Raw genomic sequence first — 25,774 nt, forward strand, 5'->3', positions numbered from 1 at the left:
TATTTATTTATTTTAGAGAGAAAGAACACAAGACCAGTGTGGGGGAGGAGGGTCAGAGGGAGAGAGGGAGGGATAGTTTTCTTTTTTTTAAGATTTTATTTATTTATTTGAGAGCGAATGAGAGAGAGTGCGTACACACACACACACACACACACACACACGCACTAGCTCAGGGAGGAGGAGCAGAGGGAAAGGGAGAAGCAGAATCCTGCTGAGCAGGGAGCCCTGATGCAGAAGCTCAGATGTGGGGCTCACTCTCAGGACCTTGAAGTCACAACCTGAGCCACAACCCAGATTCCAATGCTTAACTGACTGAGCCACCCAGGCGCCCCTCACCCCATCATTTTCTATCCCTTCCACTGGCTTATTTCTCTTCATAAAACTTCATAACACTCCACCAGGCATTGTTTCATACGTCTACTTGGTGATTTCTTTATTTTTAGCCTCTCATTAAAATATCCTCCAGCAGAACAGGATTTTTGTCCCGCCTCCCGCCACTGCTCTATCCCTAGATCCTAGGGTAGTACGTGGCACATGGAAGGTACTCAGTAAACATTAAATAGTTTTGAATGAATGAATGAGCAAATGGACATATTTTCCCATTAGCCATTGCCCCAGCCGGACTTTGACTTCCCTGAGGCCAGAGCCTGTGTGTGTCTTTGTGTATTCTCAGCACATAATATCTGATGGAAGCAGGTATCCAGCAAATGTATGTAAAAGGGAGAAAAGAATATATACGTGAGGAAAAGTAGATGAATGGCTGCCTGGGGCTGGTTGTGGGAATGGGGAGTGGCTGCAAAGGGGCCCAAGAAATCTTTTTAGGATAGGTGCGCCTGGATGGCTTAGATGGTTAAATGTCTTCCTTCGACTCCGGTTATGGTCCTGGGGTCTTGGGATCGAGCCCCACTTGGGGCTTCCTGCTTAGAGGAGAGCCTGCTTCTCCCTCTCCTGCTGCTGCTCCTCTTGCTTATGCTTGCTCTCTCTCTCTGTCAAATGAAAAAATAAAATCTTAAAAAAAAACTATTAAACAAAGCAAAATGTGTGTTGAGGGAGAATGTTGAGGGTGCCTTGGTGGTCGTCTGAGCCTTACTCTGTGTCCCTGATTGTGGAGTTACAGTGGTGACCCAGATGGCCTTTGTCCCTTGCCTTCACAGGCCAACAGTGACAGCCCAGGGGATGGGGGTGTAGAGAGCAAAATGGAGTCTCTCATGTCAAGCAGGAGCCTGTGTCAAGGAATGACGCAAGCAGTTAAGGTACCGCAGCTAGGACATATCACCGGGACCAACGTCAGCTGACACCCAGACTTGATAACGAGCAGAACCAGAGGAAGTCAGCAGAGACCCCAAACCGATGAAATCCCTTTAAAAGAGATAGGATTTTGGCAGCAAACTGTTGAGACTCTTCAGACCTGACTCCTCTCTGTCTTGACACTTAAACAAGGCAGCTGCAGGGGCGCCTGGGTGGCTCAGTGGTTTAAAGCCTCTGCCTTCAGCTCAGGTCATGATCCCAGGGTCCTGGGATCGAGCCCCACATCGGGCTCTCTGCTCAGCAGGGCGCCTGCTTCCCTTCCTCTCTCTCTCTGCCTGTCTCTCTGCCTACTTGTGCTCTCTCTGTCTGTTAAATAAATACAATCTTTAAAAGAAAAAAAAGAAAAAAAAAGGCAGCTCCTCCCAAAGACTCTCCCAATTGCTCTCTGAACAGAACCGAGACCCTTCTGTGCTTGAACATCAGAAGCAGTAGGTGCCGCCGCCTGGGAGCTCAGTTGGTTAAGCGTGTGTCTTTGGCTCAGGTCATGATCCGGGAGTCCTGGGATGGAGGCTGCCGATGCAGGGAGTCTGCTTCTCCCCCTGAACCTCTCCCCTCTCATGATCTCTCTCACATAGATAGTATCTTAAAAAAGGGGGGGGGGGGGGCCAGTAGGTGCAAAGAGTTGACCTCGACCTTGCTTTTGGTCCATTCACTTTCTGCCCCCTTCTGTCCTCTTGTTTGTCGTGTGGCTTGTCTTCTGTCCCGCTCTGTGCGCTGGGTAAGAAGCCATGTTTAATCACATGGTGAGGTGTCATTGAGCTTGGAATCCTGAACCTGCTTTAGAGTTGTGATTTAACTTTGCTTCGTGATTGAACAGAGGCGACGTCGTGGAAAGCCCCAACTGGTGCGTGCGCCTTCGTAGTGTCCTTGTGATGGGGGGCCAGACCTGGGGAGGCGTGGGGCAGGGTGCTCAGGGAGGAGCGGGAGGCGTGGGGGATGGGAGGAGTCAGGGAGCATTTACTGAAGGAGCAAACGGCTGAACCAGAGCCTGAACAATGTTGTTCATGACCGCGCCGCCAATTTTGTTTTTATCCACGCATGCGTGTTTGTATGTGCTTGAACACTTTTTTGGCCTTAGCGTCGGTCCTGCGGGTCTCTCCTTCCGAGCCCTGGTCCGGCTTGCCGAGGACAGGGCCACAAGGGGGCGGTGCTCTCCCGCGCTCGCGCTGATCCCCGCAGCCTTGCGGGAGCCGGAGGTCTGGCGGGGGCTGTTTGTCGGTGGGGGACGTTTCCACAGAGACCCGGCGCAGGGGGCGGCGAGAGGCGCGGGGGCCCGGGGAGCCGCAGGGCGCCAGCGCGGTGCGGTCTGTTCCCCCGGCTCGGGGGCGGGGTACCCCTGGGCTGCGGCGCCCTGTGGAGCTTTCCCAAGAGCAGGGGGGCGCTAAGCACTAGCCCTTTGGTGGGACGTTCCAAAAGAGCCCTTGCGGCCTCCCTGGTGCCTGGAGAGAAGGCATCGCGAGGGGCGGAACCCTCCAGAAAGCACGAGGAGGGGCTCACGTGGCCTGTTCCCCGAGGGGGGGGTGGCGCGGGGAGCCGCTGTGAGGGTGGGCAGAGCTTCCTAGACAGAACTGGAAAAGGGGCACTGAACCAGCCTGGGCTGGGTGGTCCCCGCGAAGTGACCTTGGTGGCAGTGGGGTTGGGATGCCCCACGCGGGTTAGGTGGGAGGAGGTTCCCAGATAGGGCAGGGGTGTTAGGTCTATTCTGAGAGCCGAAGCTTGGGGGGGAAGTGAGTGGGTTACCCCCAGATCTGTGTTTTCTGTGAAGGGAGAAGCACCCTGAAGAACCGGTCTCCATGGGGTGTGGGACCCAAAAAACAAGAGAGAGACTTAAAAAAACGTGCTGCTGTGTCAGATGACACTTTGGCCTAAGTTATAGAAAATGCAAATTGACCAATTTTCCAGCTCAAAGATCTACTGTTCCAAAGCTGGTTGAGAATTTCCATACTCGACTAAGAAATACAAAAATGACATTTCAATACTGAACTGATTAGAAGCAGATTATAATATTTTGAATTCTTTGGTTCAGACTCTGTTAAGAATTAGAAATCAGGGTGATTAATTTTGGGTCCCCTTTAATACCCAACCTCTCAAATGCTGGGCCAGCATTCCCTCCTACCATGTTATGACTCAGAGGTTATGGTCCCTCTCGTTTTAGGAGAGGACTCAGGAGAAAAGGCTCTGCTACTGCACCATCCTTGCCCCGACACACCCCCGCTGTCCCCAGGGGCGTCATTATATTCTTCCTTTATTGGCTGTCCTTGTATAATACAAATCTGTAAGTTTAGATACAAAAAAATCTGGAAATAAAAGATAGAAAAGTACCCGCCAGGCGCCCCCGCCTCCTCGTCCCGGACCCCTCCCCAGCGGGCACTGACGTGAGGTAACTGAGCATCTCCTTCCTCTTCCCCCTACCCCGCCTCCTGGGCCCCCAACTTGGCCCCCACCCCCATGAGACCTTGGCCCAGGGAAGATGTGGGCCCCCCAAGTGGAGGAGAGGGGTGATCGGGGTGAGCACAGCATTGGCAGTGAACGCAGCAGGTGGGCAGAGGGAAGCCCTTTGCTTGTGCTGTGTATGGGAGGGGATGACCAGACTTGGGGTGGGCCCTAGTGGGCCCAGAAGAGCCCCGAGGCAGGCGTCCCTTTTCCATCCCACCCGACACTGGAAGGTGGAAGATCAACAACAGAAACTGGGAAATGTCGCTTGAACTGAGGGCACTCAGTGGGACTGTGGCCATCCCACTGTGTTTGGGGGTGGGGGTGGGGAAGGGCATTGCCAGCCTAAGTCTGGTAGTGAAAAGGGTCCCTTAGCCAGGCCAGGTCCATCCCTGAATTCCATCCTGTCACAATCTGGGCGTACAATGTCAGTTCTGTAGTGGTTGTGGGGGGTGATCAAGGGGCTGGAGGGGATGTTGGGGGGCGCAGCCCCAGGGTGTGGGACTAGGGAGAGAGGTTGGGCCTCCATGCCCAGATGTGGGGCACCAGGAGATGCTGGGACAGGCAGGGTAGCTGGAGCTACAGTTCAATCTCGAAGGTCTTCTGCAGGTCGCTGGAGAAGGGGTTGGAAGGTTTTTCAACAGCCGGTTTGCCTTCTAATGCTGCCCACTGGGCCTCAAAGGGGTCCAACTCAGGGGCCGGGGCAGGGGCCGACTCTGGGGGCCACGGTGCCCCATTGGGACGTGGGCGGGCCTGGCCCCCAGGGGCAGTGGCCATGGCTGGGGGTGGGAAGGCTCCAGCCTTCCCGAGCAGGGTGGCGGGCTGGGGCTGGAGCTGGGCAGCAGAGCAGAAGGCGTTGGCCACCATCTGTGAGGGGGTGATGCCCACCACGGGCACCCGGGGCATGGGCGGGTAGCCCAAGCCCGGGTAGGCGGGCACAAACGGGGGCTGCATGTGTGGGGGTGGCAGGAACACGGCCACCTGGGCGGGTGCCGCATCGAAAGGCCCCACGGGGCCAGGGAAGGGCTGCAGAGCGGGGGCCACAGGGGGCACGGAGGCCGCTTGCTGCTGCTGCTGCTGCGCCTTGGCCACTTGGGACACCTCCTCCAGCCACCTCTCGGCCTCCGAAGGGGTCCGCTTGTGCCCAGGCTGGAAGGTAGTTGAGGGGGGCGCGGAGGACTCACCCCAGGCAGAAGTCCCTAGAGAGAGGAGAGGGGACAGTTGAGAGAACCCTAGGCTGGGGGTTGGGCCCTGCCACTCACTACCTGTGTCGACTTCGGGGCAAACGGCTTAACCATCCCGGACCACGGGATGGTTCCGAGCGCTCAGAAAATACAGTTCTGAGAGTCTCAGGTCCTAAGATGGAAAAGTATAGGCGAGACTGACTGTCACCAGCCCAGCTTCCCTTCTGATGGGTCAGGGCCAAACCTGTTCCTAAATATTTTTGATAGCACCCTTAGTTCTGATTATTTTGACAATGTATCGTTTTGGGAGGCTAAAATTCTAAGATGGTGTAAGTCTTTGTCGAGGGGTCCCATACATTTCCAACATAGCGAGGTTCACTAGTTTTAAGGTTGTGCTTTTGAAGATTCTAGAGTTCTAAATTTATACTGCACTTCCGAGGGCTTCTGTGGTTCTAGGATAAGCTCATGGCTCTAAGGTGATTCCAAGGCTTCGTGGCTATGAATCTGGAGGTTCTAATATCCTGTGATCCTAAGACTGTGGGTTTCTCAATTTTACGGTTCTGAGACAGGAAGGTTTAAAATGGATCCCGTGGTTCTAAGTTGACCCCGTGGTTCTAGGATGAACCCATGGCTCTGAGATCACCCTGGGATTCTAAGATGATCCAAGGCTCAAAATTGATTCCATGGAGCTGGGATGGTCGCCTAGCCCTTAGATGACCCACGGTTCTAAGCTCATGGGATTCCTAGGTTCCCGGCGTCTGGATGGAGCAGGGGCCTGCAGGCGGGGCGCTGCGGGGAGGGCGCTGCAGGGTGGCCGCTACAGGGGACGGGCTGGGCTTACCTGCTGCGGCTGGTGGCGGCCCAGGTGCTGGGGCTCCAGCGCTGGCGAAGGACGAGCTGATCTGTGTGCACAGAGCGTTGATGCTGTCACTGTCACTGGCACCCGGAGGCTCCATCTCGGGCACTGGGAAGTCAGGGAAGGGTGGAGGTCAGCCAAGGGGCCCAGGCCCTCAGGTGGCCCCCTCTGACGACCTCTGGGGTCATGGGGTGTGGGTCATGGGTCCACTCTGCGGTGACCAAATGGATCTAGGCATGTGGCATCTTGTGATTACCAAGCATGAGCCAATGCAATACCCACATGTGACCCACGAGTGTTTTCACAATTGCGTGTGAATCTGAGCTGTGACCTCCAAGTCTGCGTGATCCTGGGCGTGTGGCTTGTGAGTGTGTGTACGTCTGCGTGGGTTAGCTGGGTACGTGGCCAAGGGCATGTTAATGAAAACACCAGCTTCTGTGACTTCCCAGTGTGTGTGACTTCTGTGTGTGGCCCCTGTGACTCCTATGGAGCTGAAAGTGCGGGGTGGGGGGCAGGTCACGCCCAAGCAAGCGCGCCACTGCCTGCGGGCACACAAAGCTTCCAAATCAAGGGGAGCCACAGAGTGCGCGCGTGCCAGCCCTGGGGTGGGTGACGGCCGTGGTACGATATGGGACAGGGAGCGCATGTGTCTCACTCTCAGCCAGCACTGGCGTCTGCCCAGCAGTCACCTTTGGGAGCAGCCCAGCCTTCAGGACACAGAGCAACACCTCCATGCCAATCCCCAAGGCCATAAGAGATGGGTGTCTCGATTTAGCAAATGGAAACAGGACCATGGGCCGGACCACGTGACTTACAGACAGCTGGGAGGAAAGGCAGCCCGCTTGCCTGTCTCCCTCAGACAGAACACAGTACAGAGCCACCTCTCTTCCCTCTCTTCCCACACAGACCTGGCTTTTTAGATCATGACTTTTTTTTTTTTTTAAGATTTTATTTATTTATTTGACAGAGATCACAAGTAGGCAGAGAGGCGGGCAGAGAGAGAGAGAGATGGGGGAGCAGGCTCCCTGCTGAGCAGAGAGCCCGATGCGGGGCTCGATCCCAGGACCCTGGGATCATGACCTGAGCTGAAGGCAGAGGCTTAACCCACTGAGCCACCCAGGAGCTCTCCAAGCAGATATTCTTAATCCATCACAATCCTCCTTCCCCTGAGCCCATATCCTTCACCCAGCCAGATCTCATGGCTCCAGTGGCCAATAAATGCTTGGGAGGTTCAGCCTCCTCCTGAGCAGACAGTGGCATCTAGGCAGCTTCTCCCCTCTCCCAAGCCCCTGGCACACTTTGCTCATCGATTGTGATACAAGCCACCTCTCCCCTTTCCCTAACCACAGCAGACATTACTAATTGATCATGGCTTGTGCCACCCTTCTGCTCTTCCTTGCCAATAGTAGACACTGCTCATCAATCTCTCTCTCTCCCCCCTTGTTGGCGGCAGACGCTGCTAATCGACCATAATATGTTCCACCTCTCTTTCCCATGGCAGACAGTGCTAACCGATCAAGGCTTATACCCCTTCTTCTGTCTCTGGTGCTCTAGGGATGGTACTGATCCCGATGTTCCCTCCCGCTGAGCCCCGGGCTCACCTGTGCCCTTCACCTGGAAGTCTGTGCGCCGCTGCAGTGTGGATGGCAGCTCGTTCAGCCGTAGGCTCAGCTGCCGTTTGAAAGGGGAGTTCTTCTGGCTGAGTGCCGGGAACCCGCGGAAGGAGCCCTGGCGAACCAGCTGTTCCAGCGGGGCGTGGCGTCGGGGGATGGCGGCTGCACTGGTTCCTGCAGCCACTGGGGTGCCCGCCTCACCCTTCTCACCGGGAGATGTGGTGGCCGGTGTCGGGGACACGTGCCCAGGCTGCGCAGGGCCAGGAGCTGCAGTTGGGGCAGCTGCTGCCTCTGCTGGAGACATGGGGAGACAGGCGGTCAGATACCAGGCCTAGGCATTTGCTCCTCTCCCAGCAAGCCCCCTTGATCATCTTCCAGTGCTGCTGCCTTCACCCACTCTGTCCTGTCCCCAGGACAGGCTGGTCAGAGCCCTGAAATGCCTCACTATCACCACACCAGTACCGCCTGCCCCAGGGGGCCCTCGGGGATTCCTCCTCCAACCTGACCTTTTGGGTCTCTCTAGTTTTCTGTCCCCAATCTGGCTTTCTTCACTGCTTCTGCTGTTTTCCCTTCTGAGACCTTCTATTTCCCTTTCTGATCAATTTTTTTAGATTTATTTATTTATGAGAGTGAGCAAGCATGAGCGGGGGGCGAGGGGCAGAGGGAGAAGCAGCTTCACACAGTAAGTTCTTTGTAAATTCTAAGCAGTGTTTTCCAAAAATTTAAAAACTAGAATCCACAGTAAAAAAAAAAAAAAAAAAAAAAAAAAATACTGTGACTTAGAACACAATACATTTATATTTTAAAAAACCTGTCTTAGGGGTGCCTGAATGGTTCAGTCGGTTAAGTACCTGACTCTTGATTTTGGCTCAGGTCATGATCTCTGGGTTGTGAGATCAAGCCCAGTGGAGTCTGCTTGGGGTTCTTCTTTTTTTCTTTTAAGGTTTTATTTGAGAGAGGGGTACCGGGGTGGCTCAGTAGATTAAACGTCTGCTTTCACCTCAGGTCATGATCTCAGGGTCCTGGAATCAAGCCCCTTATTGGGCTCCCTGCTCCACAGAGAGTCTGCTTCTCCCTCTCCCTCTGCTTCTCCCCCAACCCCCACTTGTGTTCTCTCTCAAATAAAATCTTTTAAAAAAAAATTTATTTGGGAGAGAGCAAGTGAGCGTGCCCAGGCAAGCACGAGTGGGGTGAGAGGCAGAGGGAGAGGGATAAGCAGATTCCCTAATGAGCAGGGATCTGGTTGTGGGGCTCAATCCCAAATGAGCCACCGAGGCACCCCTCCTTGGGATTCTATCTCTTCCTCAGTATACCCCCACTTACGCTTTCTCTCTAAATAAATAAATAAATAAGCCTCATTGTTTTAGAATTTACAAAGTACCTGCCACTTACCTGTAATGTTAGAGACCACTGATATTTTTGTTGACGGCAACCCAGGGTAAGCAAAACCTTTTGCACGGTAACCTGTCCCCCCCGACACATGCACGCAAATACACAGCCTGGACTAAAATTATCATTAAACTACACTTCCCCTTACTACTTTCAGCTAATCTGATATTTCTATTCTTTTCTATTTCAGTTCTTTTCAGTGCCGGCCACAATCCACCGCGCTGACTTCACAACCCAGTAACTGGCCTTGAGCCACTATTTGAAATGCTTCCGAACCTCCCTGGGTTAGCAGATAACCCAGTTTTGCTGGGATCTCTGGCCAGCCGAATATGGCCCAAACAAGTGAGCTCTGTAAACTATAGCCAAACCTTGTGGCTGGTGCCCTGCTCTGTAAATTGCGGGGTCCCTCGGCCTCTGTCGCTTTCCCCCACCCCCCGCCCAGAATGGATCCCCAGGCCCCACCCGCAGCACCCACCTTTCTTTTTTTCAGGGGCCTCTCGCTCGGTGGGCCGCCCGCCACCTGACAGGCGGAAGGAGCCCTCGCGGGCGAAGCTGGTGCGGCTGGCATCGAAGGCGGCTGTGACCCCGCATTCCTTCTCCCGCCGCTGTTTCCGCTCCAGGCAGGCGGCGAAGGCACAGCCCACGGCATGGCTCAGCCTCTCCCCCTGTGGGAAGAGGGGTCAGGCCGGGCTTGAAGAGGTGGCATTGTGCCGGCTGGAGGCAGAAGCCCCGGTGCCACCAGCTCAGTGTCAGGTGATCCTGGATCAGTCCCCTGCATCCGTGCCTGCCCGGAGCCTCAGAATGCATCTGCACCCAGAGGGAAATAGGACAGCTCGGAGAGAAAAAAAAGCCAGAAACAAGAGTGCAGTGCCGTATGGCTCCCTTAATAGGAAGTTCGAGAACCAGTAAAACTAATCTGTGGCAAAAGAAGCTGGAAGCCTGGTTGTTCCTTAGGGGGCGGGGGTGAGAACTCACTGGGAAGGGGCAGGAGGCATTGGCTGGGGTAGAGGAATGTTCTAGGTCTTGATGGTGGTTTGGATTGCATGAGTATGTACAGTTGTTAACACCCCTGGGTCTGTGCACAGCAAGCATTTGACTTCAAAAAAAAAAAAAAAAAGGAGCTGGAAACGAATGCGTTCTACCGTGGGGCCAGCAAACTGAAGTGTCCGGGGGAAGCATTCTGATGTCTGCAACTTTGAAATGCATCAAAAATGGGACAAATGAGCACCAGAGTAAGCGCAGACATGCCTAACGGCGGGATCTGGGTGGTGGGTGTCCAGGTGACTGGTTATACAAGTCTTTTGGCTTCCCTGAGTGCTTGAAAGCATTTTGTCATAAAGTGCTGGGGGTGAACACAACAGCCCTGTTGAGTGCCTACTTGGGAGGCTGCAAGGCCACGATGATGCTGGCTTCCTGCTTTCCAGCTGTGTTTCTCGAGAAATCCACATCACCTCTTAGTGCCCAAGCCTCCTGGTCTATAAAATGGGGGCCCTAACAGCACTCACTGAACCGGATTGTTAGAGGATTTATCTATGAACTAATATGCAAGGCATACAGCAGAGGGAGCCAGCCCAAGAGCCAGGCACAGGGAAACACCACACAGGTGTCTCAGTGTATCTGTCCATGCGGGACTCTCCCGATCATGCCAGGAGGTGGCTGTGCTTACGAACCCATTTTACAGACAAAGAAACAGCCTTAGTCAACACGCCCATAACAATAAGCGAGTGGCAAAGTTAGCATGAGAATGAGATCGATCTAACTTCTGTTTCTTAACTAAGATGCTCAGCCACCTGTTAAACTTGGGGACAGAAATCATCCACAAAATACCAGCACAGGAAAAGGGTTACACACCATGATCCAGTGAATTTATCCCAGGAATGCAAGGTTGGTTCAACTTGCGAAAATCAATCAGTGTAACACACCACATTAACAGAAGGATGGAAAAAAGCCACACGATCATCCCCATGAATGCTGAAAAAGTATTTAACAAAATCCAGCCCCATTTCATGATTAAAAAAAAAAAAATCAACAAACTTCGAATAGAAGGGAATTTCCTCAACCTGATAAAAAGTCACAGCTAACATCATACTCAATGCTGAAAGAGTGGAAGCTTTTCCCTAAGAACAGGAACAAGACAAGGATGCCTATTTTCATCACTCTATTCAACACTGTGCTGGAAGTTCTAGAGTAATTGGACAAGAAGAAAGGCATCCAAATTGGAAAGGGGAAAGTAACATTACCTCTGTTTACAAATGCCATAACCTTATATATAGAAAATCATAGAGAATCCACAGAAGAACTATTAGTGATAATAAATGAATTTGGCAAAGTTGCAGGATACAAGGTCAATACACAAAAATCAGTTATACCTACCTACGCTAACAGTGAATAGTCCAAAAATGAAGTTACAACAATCCCGCTTACAATAGCATTTAAAATAAAATGGGACGCCTGGGTGGCTCAGTCGGTTAAGCATCCCACTCTTGATTTCAGCTCAGATCATGATCTCAGGGCCGTGACATGGAGCCCCGTGTTAGGCTCTGTGCTGGGTGTGTAGCCTGCTTATAATATTCTCTCTCTCTCTCCCCCTGTCTCTCCCTCCTGTCTCCCCCCCCCATTCATGTTCATGTTTATGCTCTTTCTCTCTCAAAAAAAAAAAAAAAAAAAACCAAAATAATGGTTATGAATAAATTTAACCAAGGAAGTCAAAGACCTGTATGCTGAAAACTACCACACACTGTAAAGAAGACCCAAATAAATGGAAATGCATCCCATGCTCATGGATTGTGATATTTAATACTGTTAATGACAGCAATTATTCCAAAGTGGTCTATAGATTCAATGCAATCCAGGGGCGCCTGGGTGGCTCAGTGGGTTGGGCCGCTGCCTTCGGCTCAGGTCATGATCCCAGGTCCTGGGTTCGAGCTCCACATCGGGCTTTCTGGTCAGCAGGGAGCCTGCTTCCTCCTCTCTCTCTGCCTGCCTCTCTGCTTACTTGTGATTTCTCTCTGTCAAATAAATAAATAAAATCTTTAAAAAAAAAAAATGCCATCCTCACAAAAATCCCAATAGATTCTTGCAGAAATAGAAAAGCTGACCCTAAAATTCACATGGAATTGCAAAGGACCCAGAAGAGCCAAAGTAATTTTGAAAAAGAACAACATAAAAGAACTCACACTTTCTGATTTAAATAGTACTCCAAAGCTACGGCAATCAGAATAATGTGATACTGCCGTAAGGATAACATATAGATCAATGACACAGAATTGAGAGCCCGATATTGACCCACACCTCTATGGTCAATTGATTTTCAGTAAGGGTACCAAGACTTCAATGGGGGAAAGAAGAGTCCTGTTAACAAATGGTGCTAGGACAATAGCCACATGGAAAAAATAAAGTTGGACCCCTACTTCACACCATTTACAAAAATTAACTCATAATGGATTAAAGTCCTAAATGTAAGAGCTAAAACTATAAAACTCTTAGAATAAAACATGGAGTAAATCTTCATGATCTTAGATTTGGCAATGGATTCTTAGATGTGACACCAAATGCATGAAGGACAAAAGAAAAAAATAGATAAACTGAACTTCATCAAAATTAAAAACATTTGTACCTCAAAGGACACTACTAAGAAAGTGAAAAGACAACTGGGGGAAATTTTTGCAAATCATACAACTGGTAAGTGTCTAGTATCCAGAATATATAAAAAGTTCTTACAACTCAACAATAAAAAGACAACCCAATTTTTAAAAAAATGGATACAGAATTTAAACAGACATTTCTCCAAAGATACACAAATGGCCGATAAACATATAAAAAGAGTCTCAATCTCCTTAGTCAGTAGGGATATACAAATCAAGACTATAGTCAGAGGGTGCCTGGGTGGCTCAGTGGGTTAAAGCCGCTGCCTTCAGCTCAGGTCATGATCCCAGGGTCCTGGGATCGAGCCCCGCATCGGGCTCTCTGCTCAGCGGGGAGCCTGCTTCCCTTCCTCTCTCTCTCTCTGCCTGCCTCTCTGCCTACTTGTGATCTCTGTCTGTCAAATAAATAAATAAAATCTTAAAAAAAAAAAAAGAGTCTCAATCTCCTTAGTCAGTAGGGATATACAAATCAAGACTATAGTCAGAGGGTGCCTGGGTGACTCAGTGGGTTAAAGCCTTTGCCTTCAGCTCAGGTCATGATTCCAGGGTCCTGGGATCGAGCCCCACATCGGGCTCTCTGCTCGATGGGGAGCCTGCTTTCCCCCTTCTCTCTGCCTGCCTCTCTGCCTACTTGTGATCTCTCTGTCAAATAAATAAATAAAATCTTAAAAAAAAACCAAAACTACAGTCAGGTACCATTTCACACCTACTAGGATGGCTATAATTTAAAAAAAAAAAAAAAAAGGAAAGTATTAAGTGCTAGCCAGGATGTGGAGAAACTGGAACCCTTGTACTTTGCTAGTGGGAATATAAAATGGTGCAGCCTCTGTGGGAAATAGCTTGGCAATTCCTCAAAACTTTAAACATAGATTTACTATATGATTTAGCAATCCAGCTCCTAGGTATGGACCCCAAAGTATTAGAAACAGGTATTCAAACAAATACTTGCACACCAATGTCCATAACAGCATTATTCACAATATCCAAAAAGTAGAAACCACCCAAATGTCCGTCAAAGGATGAAAAGATAAACATGTAATATATCCATACAGTGGAGTATTACTCAGCTATAAAACAGTAAGGACTCGCGCTACAAGGATGAGCCTTGAAAACATGATGCTAAGTGAAAGAAGCCAGCTGTAAAAGACCGCATACCGTACGGTTCAATTTATATGAACTGTCTAGGAGAGGTAACTCCACAGAGACAGAAAGCCACTAGCCGTCAGGGAGGAAGGTGTGTGGCACAGGGAATGATGGCTTAATGGGTCTGAGCTCCCTTTTAGGAGCGATGAGGATATTGGCAACTAGAGAGAGGTGATGAAGGAACAAGGTTAAGAGCCTACTAAATGCCACTGCAGTGTGGGCTTTCATATGATCAATTTCATGTGAATTGCACCTCAAAAAGTGAAGTTATGCTTGGGGAATCCTGGGAGTTCTACCACTTAATGCTTCAAACCTGTGGCTCAGAAGTGGAAGGGAAAGCAGAGAAGGTCACGCTCTCTACACAGAAGAGATGGCCTTGCTCTTTTCTTGCTTTGATTCTCACCCCCAAGTACTTTTCAAGATTTTACTTGAGAGACAAAGAGTGAGCACACAAGGAAGGGGAGGGGCAAAGGGAGAGGGAGAAGCAGACTCCCCACTGAGTTAGGAGCCCCTGCGGGACTCGATCCCACCACCTTGGGATCATGACCTGAGCTGAAGACAGAAGCTGATTGACTAAGCCACCCAGGCACCAACCCCCACCCAAGTACTTTTCAAATGATAGCAACTGTTCCTAGTGACTGAACCAGTGTTATGCAACTCTGTTCAGAACTTTCTGGGTGTGATCCTAACAAATGCTTCCCCAACACACCTGGGAGCAGCCACTGCTAACACCTCCATTTCATGGAAGAGGAGACTGAGTCCCCAAGAGGAAAGTCACCCAGGCCTCATGTCCCACAGCTATGTTGTTATAACACTGAACCCACACTAACCGTGTAGCCGCGTTTTCCATAAATAGCCACAGCAAATTTCTGGCACCTGCCCACTCCTCCAGAACTTTGGCACTCCCCTATCAGAGGTGAAGTCTGTGTTCTCTCCCCTTAGCCTGGGAAGACCTCTACGACCACCTGGACAAACACAATCCCACAGAAGCAAGGCTGTGTGGTTTCCAAGACCAAGACGAAGCAGGTGTGAGCTCTGCCTCTCTCGAACTCACACTGGAGCCCAGCGCCACCACGGAAGAAGTCCAGCTCTCCTGAACCCCCCTGCCAGAGAGCCCTTGTGAAGAGGTCCTGAGATCCGTGAAAAGTGGGGCTATCCGGCCAGGCTTCTGGGGTCACAGTTCCAAATACCATTGCGCTATAACAGCACAGGAGACCCTGGAGCCAGCACCACCCAGCTGAGCCTTGTCCAAATTCCTGACCTACAAAACCTGAGAGATAGTAAATGACAGTCATTTTAAGTCACTAAACATTGGGGCAATTTGTTCCGCAGCAACAGATAGCTGATACAACTTAGCCTACTCTGCTCAGGAAATCTGCAGTCGCTCAGGGCCCTGGGTTTCTGATATCTCCATACTAGCCCCTGGCAGGCACTCACCCATCCTCACTAATTCATCCTGATACTCTCACGCTAGTTTTCCACCCCCGGTTTGACGTCTGAGATTGTGTGTATGACAGAGGAGGTTGTGGGTGCTGAGCAGTTTTGGGAGTCCAGAGTCCTTGGGGTGGGGATTTCTTTCTCTCTCTCTCTTTTTTTTAAAAGATTTTATTTATTTATTTGAGAGAGAGACAGTGAGAGAGAGCATGAGAGGGGAGAAGGTCAGAGAGAGAAGCAGACTCCCTGTGGAGCTGGGAGCCTGATGTGGGACTTAATCCCAGGACTCTGGGACCGTGACCTGACCCGAAGGCAGTTGCTTAACCAACTGAGCCACCCAGGCACCTGGGGTGAGGATTTCTGAAATACGAAGGAATCCCGGGAAAATCTCAGAGGGATGTGTGTTATTTTACTTGCCCAGTATCTATTCCCCTTGCTTTTGATAACAGCACCCCAAGTTCCCTTTGGGGAGCTCCTCATGCATGTTGGATAAGACAATCTGTGTGCTCCACCCTCCCCTGACCAAGGGGAGGTCTTACCCAAGACAGGCCAATCCCATGCCTTCTTGTTAGAATTTTAACCCCAGGGGCGCCTAGGTGACTCAGTATTAAGCCTCCGCCTTGGGCTCAGGTCATGGTCTCAGAGTCCTGGGATCGAGCCCCAAATTGGGCTCTCTGCTCAGCAGGGAGCCTGCTTCCCCCCACTGTTTCTCTGCATGCCTCTCTGCCTACTAGTGATCTCTGTGTGTGTGCGCGTGTGCACGCACACGCGCGTGTGTGTGTCAAATAAATAAATAAATCTTTAAAAAAAAAAAGAGAGAGGCTGGATTCATTTCTGCAGCAGTGCAGTGGAAGGAACTGTCCACTCTGTGGTGCCCCAGGCTGCTCAGCTCCCTGACTATCCTGATGCTTAATGCTCTGATTGCCCTTTGATTTTTTGTAAGATTTCCCCCCATTATAACATTTTGAAGTTAAATCAGCCAGATTGGTTTCTGCAGCCAGCCACCAAAAAACACTGGCTAATGCAGGGAGCTGAGACCATGCCTTCCTACCAGGTTGGGTGTGGTCTGAGGTCAGGGTTCAGGGGATAGGGCAGAATAAAGAGGAAATTTTCTAATATCTTTTGTGGCAAGAGATGTCCACATGACTACATGCTGACCAATGGGATATAATTGTTACATAGTTCCCCAAAAGGAGAGGGTTTGCCCCTCTGCATGCCTCCCTCCTTTAGGTAGCTGGAATGAAGATGCAAGAGTTGGAGCATGTGCACCCATTTTGGGTCATGGAGTGGAAGCCACACTCCAGTGCCACGACAAGATCAAGGAGCTGCAGCCCTTGATGGGAAGAGAAGAGCCACCCCAATCCTGCACTGCCTACCTCTGGATATCTTTCACACAAGCCAGGAACAAATTTCTATCTCCCTGAACTGACTGGCAGCTGGGGATTTTCCGTCACAGCTTCAGAATCCTAACTATGAGAATGTTTCTGAGAAGACAGACCATTTGTGGCTTCTGTCAGATTCTCAGAGGGGACCCTGATGTCCCAAATATATGAAGAACCGCAGATACATTGAATGGAGGTTGAAAAGAGTGTGTACCCTGGGGTTATCACGGAGATGGGCCCGAGGAACCAGCTGGGGGTTTTTTGTAAGCAAGAGTTTATGGAGTTGTGCCCTGGACACCTGTGCATGTTACTTACATGCGTGTGACCCTCATAAAAAAGAAAAATAAGAGAAACATGCACAACTATGGACAATGAGGATGATAATTAATGCATCCCTGAGCACTTCTGACGTGCCAGGCACCGTTCCAGACACTTTGTATTAACCCTCTCCAGCCTCCCTGTACTCCTCTAAGTTAGGAGCTGCAAAGGACACGGGGAACGGAGAAGAAAGGTGAGTGTCTGGCCTGAGCCCGCCAAAGAGCAGCCAGCCAGCTTCCTCCCAGCTCCGGTGATACTCACAGAGTCCTTGAGCGCCAGGAAACAGTGGCAGATCCAGCGGCGGGTGGTCCCATCCCGGCAGATGTAGGAGAAAGCCTTGTCCAGGTTGCGGTCAGGGGCACAAAAGGAGACCTTTTCGATGGTCTGGTCTACCAGCAGGTCCTGGAAGGTGGCCGGGGAAACCAGGAGAGGAACTTGAACGGTCTTTCCTGTATTCATTCAGTGCTCCCTTATTGTCTGTTCTCTGTCTTGTCCTAAATGGGCAGGGACCCCGCACTGATTGAAACAGAGGTGGGCCCAGCTCCCATGGGGCTCCCCAGTTAACGAGGCACTCAAGGCCCATCACCAGAGAAGACACAGGCGAGTGGTCAGGGCCAGGATTGAGGGAGACACATGGACCCATGGGAGCCACAAGGAGGTGCCCAATTCCACTTGATCAGGAGACATCAAAAGCTTCCTGGAAGAAGTATTAACTAGGCAAAAAGGCAGGGAATAGTCTTTTGGGGCAAGGGAACTGCCTCTGCAAAGATGTCAATCCTGCTTAGTTGTTAACCTAACCCTTGTCATGTGCTGCTGCCTCCTTGGGCAGTTTCCGGGCAGGGAAGTCAACGGTGAGCAAACAGATGCTCTGATCTGGGCCGCGTGAGGCTCCCCTCTGGCCGGGAACAATGACAATAAACCCAGAACAGCTAACATCCACTGATCTGCGCAAGTATGCTGCCCCAGGCACCGTTTTACATGGCATGCGCCTACCCTCTCATTTAAGGGCAGGGTCCGTGTTTATCCACATTTCACAGATGAGGCAACTGAGGCTCGAGGGGTTAAATCTCATACTCGGGGTCACCCAGCAGATGCGTGGGGGAGCTGGGATCCGAGCTAAGGCTCTGCTCTGCAGCCTGTGCTCACACCCACCATCTGTGCCAGCTCATGATAACTGCAGGACTCAGCCCTGAATTAGGACTATGAGGTGTGCCAAGATGTTGCGGGAGCACATGGTCTAGGAAGGCCCGGGAGGGAGGGACATCCTGGAGGTGGGTGGGAAGGCGTCCTAAGTCCTGATTCAAGCCGGTGGGGTTGGGGGGCGAGGGGCCCACCGGTGCCCCCTCCTACCCCCACAGGCCTCCTACCTTGGTCTTGTCATCCACCACTCGGAGTCCGTCAGCTGACACCCAAAGGACAGACTTCACGGACTTCCGGCCCATCTGGGGTGGGGGAGGAGGACAAAGGGCCTGGTCAGGGCTGCCTCCTGGGGTCTGAGCCGGGGTGGGGGGGGGTGCCTTCCCGGCTCCAGCCTCACTCACCGCCTTCAGCTTCTTCACGGCATCTTCACACACATGCATCCCCCGGGACTCCTCCACCTCCACGTGGCCCAGGTACTTGAGGGAGAGGAAACGGGAGGACAGGAAATCAGCACAGTAATCAGTACCTTCCCAGTGTGCCCTGAGCAGCTGCGACCCCTCCTGCAATGCGCCTAGCCCATCATATGTATTAATCCACTCTGCACCTCGGCCCCGTGAGGTGGCTACTCTGCTCCCATCCCAGGCATACAGACGAGATTGCTGAAGGAGGCGGGTAGTACCGATTCCCATCTTGCCTCTATTCTTGGGCCTTAACACGTTACCCTCTTCCCTTTGGGCCCCAGTGTCTGCGAGCCCCAGGACTGGCCCACTGATGAACTGATGGGAGCTGGGGTACACTCGCCCCAGCTCCCTCACCCCGTGGCTAGGATGGCTCTATTTCCCAGCATTTTCCCCAGCAGCATGAAGCCAGGGCTGAGTAGCTGGAGGGAGGCACTGGCCTCGAGTGTGCATGCCTCTTAGAGGGCTTTCTTGCAGGGTTCGGGCGACGAGTACTCAGGACCCTGGGCCAGGTCCAGGTGGCCGCCCTGCGGGCCCACAGCTGCAGGTTAGTAAAACAACCTTTACTGGCCGCCTACCCTTCTTCGGCCCCACAACGTTTCCCACACCACCAGATGGACCCCTCACACTCCATGTCTGCTTCTGGAAGAAGGAAAAAGAAAATGGAGGGTTTGTGACCATCGGCTGTGGTCACCTCACCAGGAAGGGACTGAGTGGGATTTGAACCTGAATCCTGTGGTCTCCCTCACAGAGGTGCAGTATGTGTTGTGAAAAGTCGTCCAGTGCCTTTTGGAAATTGTGAGCTCCCACAGAATAGGGTGACTAATAGGAAGAAGGTAACCCCCTCACTCCTCAGGTAATAACTTCCTGGTACAAGAGAATGTGTTGAGGTTTTGATCCCGCCTTTGAAGGGCCCAGGCCCAGGCCGTGGGGTCCTGCTCTAGCAGGATGAACCTTCAGCCATCCCTCTGTATAGGACAGGCCCTCAGCCCTCTCACCCAACACCAGGGACCCGGAAGCTCACAGCGTCCGCCCATGGCCCCGCCCACTCACCCGGACTGGGAAGCTGCACGTGCCCTTGCGCACAGCGTCCTCGTCCGCTTGCCACTGGTGGGGGCGCGACGCCTCGGGCACGTAGGCTGGTTTCCGCCGTCTCAGGCTCTGCCGTAACTTATTCATGGTGCCCGCCCCTTCTGGTGACACAGGACGGGGGCACGGGTCAAGGGCGGTGGCTGGAGGCATGGGCTCCAGCAGGATGGATAGAGTGCTCAGGGAACATGGGGTCAGATAACATGGGATCTGGGTTACAGTAGGGGGCGTCACTGGGTCAGAGGTATGGCATTCAGGGAACGTGCATCAGCAGCAGCCAGGGGACACCAGGAAGGCAGGGTAATGCCAGAGTAAGCAGTGGCGTTTCAGAAGAAAAACTTGGGGCCAAGGTACATGGAGGTCGGGGATGGGGAGGGTCATGAATCACAGCTTTTAGAAGTCTGGAGATTAGGGAGGTGACAGTCAAGAGGTATGAGGATCCAAACTAAAAGGGAGTCAAGACACTGGAGGGCACAGGGCTTAGAAGGCATAAGGGCCACGGGTCATGAGGCCAGGGGTTTTAGGGGTAGGAAGCCAGGGGATGAGATGGTCAGAGAGCACAAGAGTTCTGAGTTGCCTGGGTTCGGTTTGGGGGGGACTCAGAACATCCAGGGATTGAGGTCCAGAACCCAAGCCAGAGGGTGTGGGGGCTGGGGGCTCATCTCTATGCCCCTCAGATCTGCCCCTCTGTCAGCTGTGTCTAGTCGAAGACAGGAGACCCTGGGGTGGTGTGCACCTGCGACCATCAGATGAAGGAGCGAGAGTGGAGGTGGGACAGTCTTCATTGACTAAGACAGTCTTCACTGACTGAGAAGCCATCCTGACAATCCCAGGAGCGTGAGGGCCAACTAGGACAGAGCACCAGCAGCAGATGGGGACTGTGTGTGTGTGCGCATGCAGGTGTGCAATTGGTGTATTTCCAGTGTCTAGATCTGAACATGCAACCATTGTGAGTGTGTGTATTTCTGAAGACTGTGTGTACAGAAGGCCACAGGTCTGAGAATGGTTGTCTGAGAAAGTGTGTGTCTGGGAATGCAGTCTGTGAGGGGGTCAGTGTCCAAGAGTGCAGTTGTTGTCCGTAAGTGAAGGTCCTGGAAGGTTGTTGCTGAAGGCTATCTAAGTGTGAGATGGTTGTGGAATGTGTGTCGGGAATGCTGCCTGTGGGGATGTGTCTGAGCATGAAGCTCTTGGCTTCAAAAGGGTGTGTCCCTGACTGTTGTCTTGGAAGCTGTGTGTCCATGTGAGAGTGTGGCTACCGCCTTCCATGGCTGTCACCTCTGACGGTGTGTTCCTGTGACTTATCAGAGAGTCTTTGTCTCTGGCCAAGAGTGCTGTCGGTGGTGAGGCTGTGTGTCTGTGGCTTTTGTCTGGGAGGATATGTGTGTGTGTCAGAGAGTGTGGCTGTTGCAGAGACTCTGGGCTCATGAGTGTTGTGCTGAGGCTGTGTCTATGCAACCAAGTATCTGGGTAGATGTGGGATAGCACAAGGTTGTTGTCTGTGAGAGTGTATTCATGTTATTTGCGAGGGTGGGCCTGATGGTCACTGAGTGTGCAGGGAAGACATTCGAGGGCGCCCACTCCTGAGTGTGATGAAGCCCGTGTGAGCACAGGGACAGTTCCTCCTGTCGTGAAAGCCAAACCCAAGCACACACTCAGCCGTTGCCCTGGCCCCAGCTGGTCACTCACCTGGCTCCGTCCTGGAGGTTTCGGGGGGCCCCGGGGCCCCACAGGGGGCTGGGGGCAGATGCTGCTCAGGCCTCCTGGGTCCGCCCTGCCCAAGGAAGGGAGGAGAAGGTGAGAAACTGGCTTGGGGTGGGGCTCAGTCCCCTACCTCACCACCTCTTTGGACAACAGCCAACCCCCCCCCCCATTTCAGGCTCCCTGATGAGAGCCCCAGTTGTCATAGCAACTGTTACTAAGGAGACCAGCCACCTGGTAGCAAGAGCCCAGGAATGAGTTGGTGCATTTCTGGGGGCATGTGCTGGGGATGTCCTGGCCTCAGGAGGCCCTCAGTACCCAAGGGGATGGTGTGAGGAGGGAGTGGCCTTGACCTCTAGACACCTGTCCAGGCTGCACATAAACATACGGTCACATGCATGCACACACACAACTCAGGTCTCCAGCTGTCCCCAGCACCTGGGTACAGCTCCACACATGTGTCTGTGCAGACACCACAGCAGGGGCACACACCAGGTCCCACAGACACACAAAAGTGGCGGCAGCCACTATCACCAGCTGGTATCCTATCCATGTTCACAGACACAGACATCTGTCCATGTGAGTAGCAAGTCCCAGCCTGCCCAGGCACGGCCATAAACACCCGGTCACACCAGCTACTGGATGTTTGGTCCTTCCTTGTTTTCTCGGCCACGTATGGACAGCCGGGCCCAGGCACCCCCACCAGAGCAGCGCTCACTCCCAGTGAGATCTCCTCAGGCCCCCGCCTGACACACTTGCGTCGCTGCCCCTGGAGTCACACCGGTCAGAGGTCGCCCACTAGCACAGACAGGGTCCCCATCACACACACCTGTCACATGCGGCTCTGCTGCTGTTCGAGGACATGTGGTCACGGGGGCATGCAGACACATGGCCACACATTCGGTCCCACACTACCAGCCTCAGCCATGGCCACGGGTGCCTCCTCATGTCCAGGCACACGGCAACCCACAGCTTCCTGGCCCCAACTGCAGCAGCCACATCAACATGTTGTTTGGGTCACGTGCTATCACAGTCACACACACACCCAGTCACAGGGACACACATGTGGTCACCATATCAGCCACCCTTACATGGAGAGCCCTCCCTGACCAATCACAGACAGAGACACGGATGGCCACAGTCTGTGCCTGGTTGAGGACCAGGCACGCACACTGAAGACATGCACAGAACCACCCAGAGACGACTGTCCCTCAGGATGGCCAGGCTCAGGTACGGCCAGATGGATGCTGACTCAGAGTCCCAGCCATATGCATTTCAGAAATGGCTGTGTGTGCCAAGCCACACAGCATCGGTGTCCCAGTACCCAGCCACATGCCCTAGCCATGCTACAGTCCCCCAGTGCCTCCACCACCCGGCTGCACCATGTCACCCCTTCACCAACACATGGCTTCTCTTCATGCAAACACATGAAGAAGAAGCCTGTGGCCACATACAATGACAGTGCCATGTGGACAGACACACAGCATCTCACACAGGGAGACATCGGCATGCAATTTCTGTGTCACACGTCATAAGCACACAGTGATGATGAGACAGAACTCAGAAATGCGGTGACCCGGACATGGCGCTTATAGCTGCGTCCACCCAAAAGACACGGTTCCTGACAGAGCCATGTACGCAGTCAGGAGAGTCACCCAGTCACCAAACCACCCAGATGGAAACACAGTCCAGCACGCACACATAGACAGGGACACTCACACCAGCCACACGGCTATAGACATGCGCACTCCCATAGGCCATGACATATAATGCGCACTCCCATAGGCCACGACATATAATCACCCAGGGTCGCAGATGTGCAGGTCCGACACAAATCTAGAAGCCACCATCACCTCTATCTGCCCCCCCCACACACACAGTTCCCTGGTGCCACCACACACAGCCATAAGTAGAGCTTGAGTCACACATGACAAAATAACCCTCTATTAATAATCAGTCAGGGGTCCAGACCCCTACTCCAATCTGTCACCCAGATCACACGCAGACACAACTATAAATGTGCACACTTTGTATCGACAGAGCTAGATGGAGACCTTTCTACAACCCAAGTCACATACATAGATGTGGCCATGGACACACAATTGCTGTCCTACATGCCACAGGGCCATCACACAACCAGGCATGGGGTGTCTTCGTATACGATGGCAGTTACACACCCAGAGTTGCAGGGACAGTTGTGTGTCATAGAGACGTATGTGTGACCCACATATACGATCAGTTGTAGACGCAACCACAAACATTCGCAAGTCACTGGGAGAGCAGCACATGGCCAGAGTCATAGACACAACTCCACGTACCACCATCCCAACTCCACCCACGGCTAGTCAATGGCCACACATTCTCCCAACCCCAGACCCAACACACACACTGTCACAACCCAGTGATATTTACCAAAGCACACGCCTAGGGTCACAAAAGATGTAATCACAGACCCAACCACACAGTTACAACCATGCACACGCACACTCAAACAGACTAAAAAGTACAGGGTTCAGCATAAGGAGCAGCTGTCTCACACACACACACACCCACACACACACACACACACACAGTCACACCAATGCCGGGGTCACAGACACCATCACACACATTACCAGACACAACCACAAGCACAAAACACAGACACATGCACAGGATTCCTTGGTCCCCAGCTCTAGCGCACACGCGCGCACACCCACAGCCACAGCCACAGTCACACAAACACCGGGTCACACTCTTAGCCACCTCCCTATCCCTTGCTTTCCCCCTTCCCCCCAGGTACCACACACAAAGCCGCCGTCACCCGCAGTCGCTGCAGACAGATAGGGCTGTGCTTGGTCCCTGGGGAGCCGCCCCCCACCCCCAGCCTGAACCTTGGAGCCTGGGGGGCCATACCCAGGAGAGGGAGGCGGCGCATTGTCTGCGGGTGGGGCTGCTCCAAGACAGTGGGCAGCCCCAGGGATCCTTCACCAAGCCTTTGGGGGTTGCCTGAAATTTCCCTATTTTATTTAGGCTGGGTGGGGGGTGGAGTCCCCGGAACAGGGAGCTTGTTTTGAGAAGGGGCTGTTCCTGGGACGCCGCCCAAAGATTTGTGGGGGGATGCTGTGCTCAGGACGTCTCTGAGGCCTGAGTACAGACTGTGCCTGGAATCCGACCCCCCCAGGCCTTGGCTTGGTGGGGGAGCTGTGCCCAGGGACCCCCATCCTCAAGACCTTGCCTAGAGGGTTGTTGTGCTCAGAGACCACCTCAGGCAGGGAGGAGTAGGGATTGCGTCTGCTCTGGAATGGCCTCCTGGAGGCCTTGGCCTAATGTGGGGGTTGTGTCCTGGACCCCAACCCTAAAGCCTTGCCCAGGGAGTTGTACCTAGAATCTGTCCCCCTGCCCTTGATTGTTTTTTTCTTTTGAGGGGCAGGTCTATGTCCAAGATCTCTATCTCCAGGGCCTTGTCAAGAGAGGGCCTGTGCCCCGGACCCCTGTCTCTCAAGCTTTGGCTTAGAGGGTGCCTGTTCCGGACCCCCACCCAGGCCCACCCTCCCCACCCTTGGCACCCTCTCTCCATCCGGGCGCCGCGGCCGCCTCCCACCCTTCGCCACATCAGCAGCGGCGCCGCCCCCCACCCGAGTCCCCCTCTCCCGCCCTTCTCACGCTGGCCGCCGCGCTGCGGGACATCCAGGGCCCGGGCGCCCCCGCCTCCCGTGGCCCCAGCTGGGCCCGGATCCCCGAGCGTGCTGCTGCTGCTGTGGCGGCGGCGGCAGCTCGGTCTGACGCGGGCCGGGGCCGGGGGATGGTGCGGGATGCACGCGCGCGAGCCTGCTCCTCTCCCGGGAGGATTCCGTTCCGGGGGCGGGGGAGCGACCCTCCTGCCTCGGCTCCCCGCCCCGGCCCCGCCCATTGGCCCCCCGCCTTCGGGATATGCAAGAAAACCCCGCCCCGGCCCGGCGCCCGGCCGGCTCAAGCCCCACCCCCTGGCCTACAGGCCCCGCCTATACGCAGATATGACCCCGCCTTCTCTGGTGCGGCCACCGCCCCGCCACGCCCATTGGCCAGTCCCGGACTGAGCCAGCATGTGAGCCTCGTTGAGACCTTACCCTAGGCCTAACCAGGCGTGGGCTCTCTTCGCCTCCGTGAACCTTGACCTCAGGTCCCCTTCTGTTCCACGTCTGTGAAAGAGTTGCTTCGGGAAGCTCTTTGCCGCCCCACATACCCAAATCTTCCAGCTAACCCCACGGTTCTCCCAGCCCAGCGGGGGCGGGCAGAAGCGGTGACGAGGCACTTTTTGCAAGGAAGGGGAGGGGGAACGAAGAGACCCTGGCGTCCTAGTGTGCGAGCGGTTCGGCTTCGGGGGTGGGGGTGCCGGGCTGGGACCAGGGTGCTGTTCTGGCCATCACTGCACCCCCGCTCCCACTCAGTCCTGTGGGTTTGGCAAAGCAGCTGGCAGGGGCATTACGGTCCATTAGCAAAGGCGAGGTTGCCGGGAGCCGAGGCGAGGGAGCGCGGAGCCCGGGAGGTGTGTGGGGCGGGGGCAGGCCTTCTCAGCTGCCGCGGCCTTTCGAGCAGGTGGTCAGCACGTGTGGGAGGGGCCGGAGGAGGGGCGGGTGGGAGGGAAAGGGTAGAAGGAGGATCCCGGCAACAGATGGCCCAGGCTGGGCTGGGGCTTTCAGACCAGAGGATGGGAGGGGGCTGGC

General features: G+C 53.4%; 1 protein-coding gene across 4 annotated transcripts; it reads right to left on the minus strand.

The window, feature by feature from the left end:
- Positions 1 to 3,537: 3,537 nt before the first annotated feature.
- NUMBL (NUMB like endocytic adaptor protein) lies at positions 3,538 to 25,703 on the minus strand. Of its 4 annotated transcripts, none has more exons than XM_047711884.1 (10): positions 25,178 to 25,703; positions 21,078 to 21,162; positions 19,356 to 19,495; positions 18,246 to 18,320; positions 18,072 to 18,146; positions 16,966 to 17,106; positions 9,259 to 9,448; positions 7,383 to 7,685; positions 5,767 to 5,889; positions 3,538 to 4,940 (listed from the first exon to the last, which is right to left on the minus strand). In XM_047711884.1, the coding sequence occupies exons 1-10, from the start codon at positions 25,289 to 25,291 to the stop codon at positions 4,321 to 4,323; spliced, it is 1,866 nt and encodes a 621-aa protein (XP_047567840.1). In that variant the 5' UTR covers positions 25,292 to 25,703; the 3' UTR covers positions 3,538 to 4,320. The 4 variants fall into 4 exon arrangements, with proteins under 4 accessions (XP_047567840.1, XP_047567839.1, XP_047567842.1 ...); XM_047711883.1 differs by having other exon boundaries at positions 7,383 to 7,688; XM_047711886.1 differs by lacking the exon at positions 25,178 to 25,703 and adding an exon at positions 24,735 to 24,987.
- Positions 25,704 to 25,774: the final 71 nt, after the last annotated feature.

The sequence above is a fragment of the Lutra lutra genome, chromosome 17, assembly GCF_902655055.1.
Source record: "Lutra lutra chromosome 17, mLutLut1.2, whole genome shotgun sequence".
NCBI classification, from domain to species: domain Eukaryota; kingdom Metazoa; phylum Chordata; class Mammalia; order Carnivora; family Mustelidae; genus Lutra; species Lutra lutra.

Excerpts from the sequence above, each read along its gene's own strand:
- NUMBL (XM_047711883.1), bottom strand. The coding sequence starts at position 25,291 with ATGTGGGGCGGCAAAGAGCTTCCCGAAGCAACTCTTTCACAGACGTGG. Across the intron at positions 18,321-19,355 it reads CGTGCAGCTTCCCAGTCCGG|TACCTGGGCCACGTGGAGGT; the intron begins GTGAGTGGGCGG and ends CTCTCCCTCAAG. Across the intron at positions 4,941-5,766 it reads GCCGCCACCAGCCGCAGCAG|GGACTTCTGCCTGGGGTGAG; the intron begins GTAAGCCCAGCC and ends TCCTCTCTCTAG.